The 11,951-nt window shown below is 54.3% G+C and overlaps 1 protein-coding gene across 1 annotated transcript in view; it reads right to left on the bottom strand.

Moving 5' to 3' along the window:
* LRP5 (LDL receptor related protein 5) overlaps window positions 1–11,951 on the bottom strand; it is an 80,199-nt gene that overhangs the window by 17,970 nt on the left and 50,278 nt on the right. The window contains exons 11-15 of the mRNA XM_007450406.1: window positions 10,369–10,692; window positions 8,611–8,810; window positions 3,722–3,930; window positions 2,152–2,342; window positions 1,268–1,477 (exon numbers count right to left, since the gene is read on the bottom strand). Of these exons, the coding sequence (XP_007450468.1) occupies window positions 1,268–1,477; window positions 2,152–2,342; window positions 3,722–3,930; window positions 8,611–8,810; window positions 10,369–10,692 (1,134 nt within the window). The remainder of the gene's footprint in view (window positions 1–1,267; window positions 1,478–2,151; window positions 2,343–3,721; window positions 3,931–8,610; window positions 8,811–10,368; window positions 10,693–11,951) is intronic.

Consider the following 11,951-nt stretch of genomic DNA (forward strand, 5'->3'; position numbering starts at 1 on the left):
GACCATCTGCCAGCAACAACCAGGAATCGGGACTTGGCTGAGGATGGTGTAAGGGGCCAGGTGAACACAGGCGTTCTAACCCATAGGCATGGGGTGCCTCGGTTATCTGGAAGCTAGTTCCTAGTGACTTCACTTATCCAGGATCCAGCTGATTACCCACAAGGACAGAACCCACCGCCCAGCAGTCAACAGAGAAGTGACTGATTCAGAGGTCATGCCCCTCATCCTGAGCAGGGAGCCCAACAGAAAAAAAATCCCAGTGGCTAAACTGTGGGCTCTGGCCTCAAATCCAAGCCCCATCAGGCTTATTGGCTAGGTGACAGGGGGAGGTAATATCCTTTCTGAGCCCTACTTTCCTCAGCTGTAAAATAGAATTATTGTGAAATAACACATATAATGTAATAATATACTGAGCACGGGACCTGGGGTGCAGAACAGTCAACACATGGTGTGGCCGAGGCAGGAGGCCAATAGTAATGGGCTGGGGTGAGGCTGGTGGGGCCCCAGGGCCTTGAAGGCGGGCAGACCGTGGGCATCACAGGACAAGGACAGTGATGGGTCTGCTCACCCAGCTGGCAGCCCAGGTGTATTTACTGAATGAAGAGAGAAAAGCGAGAAGACAGAGGGAGAGGTAGACACTTCTCTCACTCACTCACACACACACACACACACACACACACACACACACACACACACACACACACATACAACCTCCAACCAGAGGTCCCAGTTACCAATGTCTTCCCTCTCCCAGGCCCCTGGGCACAGCCAGACTGTGGCAGGCAGAACCCTAAAATGCCCCCTAAATATCCTACCCTACTCCCCAGCTGGGGAGGATGTGATGAGCTATTATGCCTGTGGTTTTGTTACCTTACTCAGCAGAAGGGATTTACAGATATAATTAAGGTTACTAATTAGTTGATTTGGAGTCAATCTAAAGGGAGACTAGTCTAAAACTGGGCCAAATCTAATCGCAAGCCCTTGGAAAGCAGAGTGGGTTCCAGCTGGTAGAAAAGGAAGTCAGAGAGGTTCGGTCTGTTGCTGATGGGGCGAGGGCCTGAGGGTGGCCTCCGGGAGCTGAGAGTAGACTTGGCCGACAGAAAGAAAAGAGGATCTCAGTCCTACAACTCTCACATTGGCCTGTCCTCCTGCCTTATTCCAAGGGGGCCAGTTCAGGGGCCGCTGTGCTCTGTGAAGAGGCCCACCCTCCCCTCGGCGGTGTCTGCACACACCGCTGCCTGCTGCCCGCTGCCCACCCGCCACGTACAGAACTCCTCCAGGCTGATATCCTCCACAGCGTGGATGCCGGTCAGGTGGGTGACACGGCCCTGGACTCGTGTCCGCGCGTCCCCTGTGGTCTTGTCCACGCGCTCAATCATCTGCTGCTGGCGGTCGATCCAGTAGAGGTGCCTGCCCAGCACAGTCAGGCCCACAGGCTGCACGATGTTGGCATCCTCCAGGGTCAGGCGGTTGGCCCCTGCAAGAGGGAGGTGCTCCCCTTGAGTGGCGGCTGACCCCTAGAGCTCGGCCCACGCTTGCCTCGGGAGAAGGGTGGGCTGCCGGGAGCCTGGGGGACGCCGGGCTCTGGCCAGGGCTGGGGGCTGGGGCACGTTCCCTGGAATTAGGCAGATCTGAGGCCACCTCTCAGACAGCCCTGCTTCTACCTGGGCTGCCCTTCGGCCAGGGCCAGGGCCCCAGTCGCCGGCCCCCGGCAAGCACAGTGCCTCCCCTGCCCCCAGCCCATCCCACTTCCGGAAGAAAAGCCCCTTCAAGCACTGATTCTCACTCCTCTCTGGCCCAGGGGCCTCTCGGACTAAGGCGGCCACGGCAGAGTAGCTGAGAGCATGGGCACTGGAGGCAGAGCGGTCGGACTCCTCTTCCACCCGACGCTGGGGGCCCTGCACAGCTGGCTCACCCTCTCTGAGCCTCAACGGCCCCTGCCACCTGGGGATCACTTGGGACCCACATCCTGGAACGGGGCGGGGGCACTATACATGGTAAAGCCCCAGCCCAGTGCCTGCTCGCAGTAGGTCCCCGACAAACGTGGCGGCTGCTATGCCATGACTGATGACCAGGACGGCGGGCGTCCTGGTGGGTAAGACGTGGTGGCTGCCGAGGGACCGATCCTCGGGGAGGCTCCAGGGAGCGTACCTGACAGGTCGCAGCTTTCAATGCGCTTCAGGTCGGCGTCCACCCAGAAGAGCTTGCCCAGCATGTTGTCCACCACGAGGGCCACGGGGCGGATGAGGCCTGTGGTGAAGAGGACCTCACGCTCGGTGCCGTCCAGGGCCGCACGCTCTATCTTGGCTGCTCGGTCCTGCATGTTAGTGAAATACAGGTACCTGCGAGAGAACAGCAGGTAAAGGGCGGGTGCTGCGTCCGCTACGTCCTCAGCAAAGCACCGGAGAGACTGGCCCCAGACCCTGCGGGCACCCAGCGCGGCTTCAGAAAGTGACCAGTCATATGACCCCAGCCTCTAGGGGCTGGACCCAGAGCTGAAAGGTCATGCCCTGGAGGAGCTGGAAAATGTCCCCCAAGACCTCATGTCTACCTGGAACCTGGGAATATGACCTTATTTGGAAACAAGGTCTTTGCAGATGTAACTAAGTATCAAGATGAGGCTGCCCGGTTAGGGTGGGCCCGCAACCAGTGAGAGTGGCCTCAAGAGAGAGAAGAGGCCACACGGACACAGAGAGAAGCCCACGTGAAGACGGAGGCAGAGTGGAGGGACGCGGCCACAAGCCCAGGAGCACGCGGGGCCCCCGAAGCTGAGAGGCAGGAAGCAACCTCCCCTAGAGACTCCAGTGGGAGCACGGCCCTGCCACCCTTGACTTCGGCCCCTGGAACCGCGGGGGAATAAACCGTGTTTCAAGCCCCCAGTCTGTGGTCACTTGCCGCAGCCCCCAGGACTAGTACATGCCCCCTCCTTTGATTCCTAAAGAACCGTCTTCAGTAACTGAGCCCCTGGGGGCTGCAGGGCTGGTACTCCCGGCTGTCCTCACAAGGAAACTGAATCCCTGGGAGGTCACGTCACCTGCCTGAGGTCACACAGGCAGTAGGTGACAGAGTCGGGATTTGAACTCAGGTCTGCCTGGCGGTCCCCGGGCACAAGCTCCAGCACACAGTGCCTCGATGGGTCTGATTCCCGCCCTGAACGGCAGCCCTGCAGGTACCTGAGGTGGTCACCATCCTCCTGCCTTCCACCCCCAATCTCATGTCATGTGGTTTTGGCCCCCTCACCCCCCGCCCTGGTCCTTCCCTTTGGGACCCTCCACATCTGTCAACGTGTCTCAGGTGCTCTCCCACCTACCAGAGAACCTGAGGGCCCACCAGGGAGCTTCAGGGAAGGAGAAAGCTCCCAGTCGGGTAGTGGCTCCCCCTATAGGCAAGTGAGCAACCCGCCACCATGCGGGACGCTATGGAAGGGACGGTTGAATAGGGTTCAAGTTTGATGGGATGGTACGAAACCTATGAATCACATCCTGCCTGTGTCTCTCAGCAAAGCCCTCACCCCTGCACAGGCTTTCAGTCCAGGCCATCCCTGGGCGTCTCTGCCTCCCTGCCATGCCTGGGAATGAGCTGGTGTCTCCCTGCCCCGCTCCGGCTGCAGGTGGGAGTGTCGGGGGTGGAAGATCCCTCCTGGCCCGAGAGGCCGGCATTCACGGGAGGGGCCCCCGGCACACCTCAGCGGGTGCAGCACCCCACCCGCGCGGCCCCGCACCCTCGCTCGGCGTTGACGACGATGGCCCTCGGCTTGTCGCGGTCCCCGCGGAGCACCACGCCCATGGCATCCCCGTTCAGCCGGTGGACATTGATAGTGTCGGTGGCCTCACACGTCCAAAACAGGGTCCGGCTGTAGACGTCAACGCTGAGGTCGTGCGGCTGCCTGTCCGGGTTCTGGCTTTGGCTCGGAGAGGTCAAAACGAAGGGCTGTAGGGCGGTAAGAAACGAGCACCGGCTAAAGTCACGGTGGGGAGGGCGGAGGCCTGTGCCCGAGTGCAGAGCAAATGTCCAAACCCCAACCGTGTCTGGGTACCTCTCCTTTCAAACCAGCTCTTGCCCACACATCCACTTGAGAGTGAAGCTGATCCCCCCAACAGCCTCCAGGAGAGCTCTCGCCCATGGGCTCCGATGCTAGGCCCCGCCACCAGTGACGGCACTGGACCCGGCTGCCTGGTAGTCACCCCACCCGGGCTGGCCGGGTCTGCGCCTGCATGAACAGAGGGACCGCCCAGCAGCTGAGCGGTCAGCCCAGGATCACAGGCCCCCGGCTCAAGACATCTTGTCACTTCTTGTTTCCTTAGACTCAGACTTTTGGATTAAGGCCCTCAAATCTTTTTGTATCTTTTTTCCTTCCCTTGGATTTTTTTTTTTAAACATCTTTATTGGAGTATAATTGCTTTATAATGGTGTGTTAGTTTCTGCTGTATAACAAAGTGAGTCAGCTATACATATACACGTATCCCCATATCCCCTCCCTCTTGCGTCTCCCTCCCACCCTCCCTATCCCACCCCTCTAGGTGGTCACAAAGCACCGAGATGATCTCCCTGTGCTATGTGGCTGCTTCCCACTAGCTATCTATTTCACATTTGGTAGTGTATAAATGTCAGCGCCACTCTCTCACTTCGTCCCAGATTACCCTTCCCCCTCCCCGTGTCCTCAAGTCCATTCTCTACATCTGCATCTTTGTTCCTGTCCTGCCCCTAGGTTCTTCGTAACCATTTTAATTTTATATTTTTAGATTCCATATATATGTGTCAGCATACAGTACTTGTTTTTCTCTTTCTGACTTACTTCACTCTGTATGACAGTCTCTAGGTCCATCCACCTCACTACAAATAACTCAATTTCGTTTCTTTTTATGGCTGAGTAATATTCCATTGTATATATGTGCCGCATCTTCTTTATCCATTCATCTGTCGATGGACACTTACGATTGCTTCCATGTCCTGGCTATTGTAAACACAGCTGCAATGAACACTGTGGTGCATGACGCCTTCTGAATTTTGGTTTTCTCAGGGTATATGCCCAGTAGTGGGATTGCTGGGTCGTATGGTAGTTCTGTTTTTAGTTTTTTAAGGAAACTCCATACTGTTCTGCAGAGTGAAGGCCCTCAAATCTTATTGTTTTTTAAATTTAGGATGCCAGGACAATAGGTGTCCAGCACAGAGGTCCACCTCTCATAGCCTCTTCCCTGAGGGAGACAGGCCAGGGGTTCAAGGCCAGGTGAGGGTGCAGGGCTGCCCCGCAGCGCATACCGGGAGCCCAGGGGCAGCACGTGCCCCTCGCGGGGTCTGTTTTCCCCCTCACACTCCCTGCGGGTCTCCACCCCGAGCCTCTCCCGGGAGCGCTGCTGGACTCCATGCCGTCTACTGCCTCTCAGGGATGAGCCCTGGCTTTCGGAGCCACCGACAGAGAATCCCTTTAAAAGGGACCTTGTTTCATGAACTGATGCAGGAGAAGGAGAGTGCCCAGAGCTTCCCTCACCTCCCTCCCAGGCTAGAGGCCGATTCCCTGGTGCATCTGGTCCCCTGGGGTTCTCAGGTGACCTGACCTGGTGCAAAGGGGCTTCCCAAGCTCCTGGGCTGCTGCCACCAACAATTTGGATGAAAAGTTCCTCCTCTGAGAAGGGAATCATCTTTAGATGATGTTCTGATCACAGCTCATTGCAAACCCTCTTAATATACCTCTTTTCAGCAGTCAATAAAACAAGAAGTCTCCTGGTGGTCAAGAGGGGGCTTGCAGCCAAAAAGAAGCCCCCTTCCCCAGGCCCAGACTCTTGGACTCAGCTGGAGAGGAACCACCTGCCCCCAAACACACACACAGCAGCCTCTGGTCCAGCCCCGCTGGGCAGCTGGAAGCATGTCACTCCCATCTCTGCAGGTAACAACATCCACACCCCCAGGAGCTGCGGGCCCTAGGAGCCAGGCGTCGACTCCAGCCGGCACATTCCTCTCCCAAGAGCCACAGAGCTCTCTGGCCAAAGACCACACCCCAGTGCAGCCGACGGCCTGAGAGTAAAGCAAGATTCCAGCTAGCCCTGGCCAGAGTCAGGCTCCCTGTGGAGGGTGGGTGTGTGGGAGCCGGGCACACACTCGTCGGAATAACCAGCTGAGAAAAAAGTGCATGCTGTAACAACACACCACCCACGTCCCACCCCAGGCACACAGGAACGAGGAGGTAAACTTTACATGGCTGGCCGGTTTTATAAAACCCAAACTCCAATTTTACCATAAGGAACAGCCCCAAGGCCGGTGCAAAAAATCTTAGCAGAATCCAATTCAATGTCACAATCCACACCCCGCCCCCTCACCAGTACAAAGTGGCACTTAACCAAGTGGGAAAGTCTGCAGCAATAGCTCACAGGCGGATGCAACCCCAGTGTCCACTGATGGATGGACGGATAAGCAAAATGTCTTCTATACAGAAATGGAGTGTTATTCAGTTGTAAAGAGGAAGAAAATTCTGATGCCTCCTACGATGTGGATGAACCTTGAGGACATTGTGCTAAGTGAAATAGGCCAGTCACAAAAGGACAAATACTGGGTGATTCTACTTATGTAACGTACTTAGTGCTGTCAAATTCATAGAGACAGAAGGCAGGATGGTGGGCGCCAGGGACTGGGGGTATGGGGGGGATGGAGAGTTAGTGTTTAATGGGGACAGAGTTTCCTCTGGAGATGGATGGTGGTGATGGCTGTACAACAATATCAATGTACTTAATGCCATGGAGCTGTACACTTAAAAATGGTTAAAATGGTCCATTTTATGTAACGTATATTTACCACAATAAAAGAATAAAAAATTTAATAGAAAAACGACAGCCAAGTAGATGATAATTAAGAATACCATCCTTGGAGGTGGGGTGGTACCCCTAATAATCAAAGCCACCAGAGGGTGGAGTTTAGCAAGAGACACAGGAAGGGAAGTGAATATTTTCCAGATTAAGTGTTCCTAAAAGGGCTTTTTCTTCAAAGTCTTCCCCCACTTCTGCTGGACACCATAAAAAAAAAAAAAATGTAAAAGAACGCCTCTCCGTGGGACTTTAAGGCAATTTGTGCCCAGCAACTTTCTCAGCAGGACGCCATGGTCCATCAATTAACACTCCCTGTTCTCCAAAGGACTCAAAGTGACTGTCACCTGAGCCTACGGTGGGATGAAAGAAATCCATTCCCACCATTTCCACCAGGCTCTGCTCCCACAGAGATGATAATAACAGCTGCTCGGGCACAGCTGGGGCTTTTACCATCAACCAAGGACACAGACGTCAAAGGATGACTTGTTAACTTTACATCATGGGTGGATGAATTATTTTGTCGAAAGTGAGGCCCAGTCGCACAGGCAGTACCGGCACCCAGTTCAGGGCAGGAAACACCTACGTTACAGACACGAAAATCTTCCGAAAATCTCCACTCACAAGCATCTGCATCGCTGTTATAACAGTATCAAGATTTCACCACGATGACATAAGCTGTTACACTGACCACTCGATTGAGAAAGAGACCACTGGGTTCTGTAGGCTTTTGTGAAAGGAGTCTTTAGAAACTGGCATGACCAGCCAGGCACGTGCTACTGGAATTCTGGCCACAGTTCCCTGTCACGTGGCTGGATACGCCGGGTGTGCCCCGAGGCTGCAGTGACAATGTCCTTCCTGGCACAGGTCACAAACACCTAACACAGAAAAGGAGTCAGTTCTGCTAGACTCACGTTTGGAAAACATGTATTCGTCCCCATGCAGTGATGTGTCAGGGACAGTTTGAGCAGAGGGCAGGTTTCACAATCACTTTGCACAACTGCACCGAGGAGAAACCCTAGGCAAGTGTACAGCACACAGCAGCGCCGCACTGAGCAGGGGCCCACAAACACACGTGCCTCCAGCGACCCCCAGCCCCTGGGCACCGGGAGCCACGTCATCCACGCTGGGGTTACAACAATATGTCCCATCTCAGACAACCCTCCTTCCAGCGTTCCACAAAAACCCACAAGCTGCAACCTTCCGACCCCCACGTCCTCCGCCAGCTTCAGGTCTTTTCAACGTCAAGAGCCATATCTGCTGGAGCATTTATGTACCGAACCATTTAACATTCGAAGGACAGTGCCCCTGTATTGCCAGGTTCCTCTCTTTTTTTTAGTTTGTCACTGATGGTCTTTTGAGGGCTGCACACCTAGCCCCCTTTCCCCCATCAGACCTGTGGTCTGTACTGGGCGATTCTGTACAGTGCAGTGATTTTCAGACACATGTACATTGCATTATAACAGACCTGACTATATAACTCCCCTAAAATAAAAGATAAATCTAGAATAACCAGTATCAACTATCCCTGCACAGAACCACTATGGAAAGGAAAAACTATCCCATGGGGTTTGATGCCCACCACTGCTACTTAAACAACTGCAAAATCCAGTTCCTACACAGAATCACAGTCTAAGGGTTTCACACTGCTCAGCCTTATACCTGGCAATGACATAATCGGAGCCCAATCATTGTTTACCCCAAACTGTGCCCTCTTGGCACCCCCTCTGCTAAGAAAAGGGGGCGGTAGCCTGGAAGCCGCCAGTGCGAGCTCCTCGTGGAAGGGCCCCCCGCGCCCCCCCAAAAGCACACTTACCTGGGTCCCATCGTCCTTGGCTCGTTTGATGTTCTGGCGCCCATCTACCCAGTAGATGAAATTGTCCAGCGGGTCATAGTCGATGGCCTTGACGTTCCTCAGCCCGTGCAGGGGCAGGATGAGGTCTGGGCTGTGCTGGTCATCAGGGATCATTCGGCTGATGGCACACTTCTGGCTGAAGAGCAGGAAGGTGGTGGGTGCTGGAGAGAGGCAAATGGGGGCGGGCGCACGTCAGCGTCTGGGGGCCGAACAGGGAGTGGGGCAGGGAGGATGGCCTTCCATTTTATGGTAAAAAGTAGATTTGCGTGTGCACCTACGAGATGCACATGGAAAAAGGCTGGAAAGACACAAAACTGTTTCTTGGGGGTTGACTATGGGGAATTTTATTTTCCACGTTACACATCGCTGTTGTTTCCATATTTTACAAGTGTGTGTGTTATTTTAAAACTAGATATCCACTTCTTTTCAGATTATCAAGACTGAAGTCAGAAGGAGGGAAAGGTAGTGAACATCAAACTCCCACCCGTAAGTGTGTGTGATGCTCTGGTGACGGTGGGATTCGCCAGGGCCTTCTACGTGCTCCAGGGAATGGCTGAAAACCGTGGGATGTGAACAGTGACACCGGGAGGGGACACTCCTCAGGGCTGTCAGGCCCCAGGATGTGTGCAGGCCACCAGCTGCAGCCACGTCAAGAGTTACAGCTGGGCCACATGAATCCAAGTCACAGCCCTGGGTCTGCCCGCCTTGGGAGCCAGCACCCGAGTCACATCCCCTCTGGGCAGAGGGTGACCTGCACCTCCGCGTGACCCTTCAAGGTTATGGCCCCCAGTGGCAAGGACAATAGGACCAAAGGGAGCCCAAGAGTGGGGAATCCCAGGCTGTGGCCCCAGGCCCATCACGTACCAGCCTGGGACCTCGACCAAGCCCCTTAACCCTTCGAAGCTGTAGGTCCCTCATCCACATAATTGGGCCAAGGAAGCTCAGTCCTCTTAAGGCCCAGGGCTGCGAGAGGCTCACACAACGCCCGGATGACAAAGAGCTTTACAAGCTGTCTAGCACTGCACAGAGGCCGAGTTATAACTAGCTCTCTGCTGATGTCAGAGGAGAAAAGCCTGCCAACGGGACACACCTGTTCTCCCTGCGGGCCCATGGGAAAGTCACTCTCAGGCTCTCTGAACCTCGCTTTTCTTAGAATTGAAAGTGAAAAGGCCTACCTCGTTTAGAAGGTCGGTGTGAGGATTACACCGTGGACATGAGGCCACACGCAAGGGGTCAGGGCAGGGACTCTGGAGCCAGCCTGCCTGGATTCAAACCTGGTTCAAGTCTTACCAGCTGTGTGGCCTTCGGTGGGTAACTACACATCTCTGTGCCCAGGGTCCTAGTCTGTGAAATGGGGACAGTGATACTCCCTATCCCATAGGCTGGAGGATTAAGTGCCATAAAAAGCACTTGGAACAATGCCTGGCCCTATAAGTGGGCGCTCTCCCCCAGGGACTGTTTTTCACATCCAAAGAGCCTCCCATGTGACGTGCCAGCCGAGGGCTTGGACCATCTACTCGTGTCTTGATGAAGCAACAGGTCTTCCACCCAGCCTGAGCCTCCAGGTAACATTAGGCAACATGTGCAGTGCACAACCTGCCTGACTGCCCATGTGCACCAAGGTTTCCCCAGATAAAAAGCTTCTTTCCACCTTAACCGCCAGAGTCAGATTGATGATCTAATGTGGGATGAGGGACAGGGGCAGAGCGAGGCACTTACGGCTGCAGTTGCGGCTACTGGGGTCCAGGGTGTAATGTGAGGCACAGCTGCAGCGGTGGCCGCTGGGGACAGCGAGGCACAGCTGCCCACACTGCCCGTTGTTGTGCATGCAGTCATTGAGGCCATCCTGGCGGGAGGAGTGGAACACCAGGATGTCCATCACGAAATCCAGGTGGCCCTGGATGAGGGTGCGGTTCCGGCCACTGGTCTTGTCGGCTCGCTCAATGCTGTGCAGGTTCCAGTCTGTCCAGTAGATGTAATCACTGTACTGCGTCAGGCCGAAGGGGTGCGGGAGGTCATCGGCAATCACAACCCGTTCCTGACCTGCGTGGAGACACACGGGTACCGAGTCAGCAGCGGCACCGCGCGGGCGTCCTGTGGCTGAACCAGTTCGACCCGCAGCCTGGCCACTTGCGTCGGGCTCATAAAGCATGTGACCACTCTGGGAAACGAGCAGGGTCCACTGAGGCTGGATGTGCACCTGCCCTGAGGGCAGGCAATTCCCCTCTTGCAGCACAAGAGAAATGCATGCAGCATCCACCCAAACAACACAGATGAGAATGTGCACGGCAACAACTATGTGTAACAGCCACAAACAGGAAACAACCCAAATGTCCGTCAATAGTAGGATGGATTAGGGACTTCCCTGGTGGTCCCGTGATTAAGACTCTGAGCACCCAATGCAGCGGGGCCAGGTTTGATCTCTGGTCATGGAACTAGATCACACATGCTGCAACTAAGAGCCCACATGCCACAACTAAAGATCCTGCTTACAAAAGATCCCAAGTGCCGCAACTAAGACTCAGCACAGCCAAATTAAAAAAAAAAAAAATAGTAGGATGAATTAAAAAATGGTAGGATCTTTGGGACCTCCCTGGTGGCTCAGTGCTTAAGCATCCACCTGCCAATGCAGGGGACGCAGGTTCGATCCCTGGTCCGGGAAGATCCCACATGCCACGGAGAACTAAGCCCGTGCGCCACAACCACTGAGCCTGCGCTCTACAGCCTGCGAGCCACAACTACTGAGCCTGTGTGCCACAACTACTGAAGCCCACACACCTAGAGCCCATGCTCTGCAACAAGAGAAGCCACCGCAAGGAGAAGCCCGCGCACCCCCGCTTGCCGCAACTAGAGAAAGCCTGCGCGCAGCAACGAAGAGCCAACACAGCCAAAAATAAATAAATAAATAAAATGTTGTAACTTTATAAAATAAAAAAAAATTTTTTTTAAAAGGTAGGATCTTCATACAATGGAAATGACGCAGCAATAAAAAAGAATAACAACAATGTGGGCGACTCTCACAGTTATTAGACTGAGTGAAAGAATCCAGACGCTGAAGAGCACACTCTGTACAGTCACAGTGATAGAAAGCTATAGAACAGCACAACTAGTACACATAGATAGAAGTCAGGGCAGCACTGACCCCTGAGGAGGCTGGTGAGATTGACTAAAAGCCTTTTGAGGGCTGGAAACTTCCCTACTTTGATCTGCATGGGAGCTACACAGGCTATGTTGATGCTTCTGTGTATGTACAAGTATCTGCATGTAAAAATTCTCCAACTTGACTACTTTTTTTTTTTTTT

The sequence above is a fragment of the Lipotes vexillifer genome, unplaced genomic scaffold, assembly GCF_000442215.2.
Source record: "Lipotes vexillifer unplaced genomic scaffold, Lipotes_vexillifer_v1.1 scaffold1477, whole genome shotgun sequence".
Taxonomy (NCBI): domain Eukaryota; kingdom Metazoa; phylum Chordata; class Mammalia; order Artiodactyla; family Lipotidae; genus Lipotes; species Lipotes vexillifer.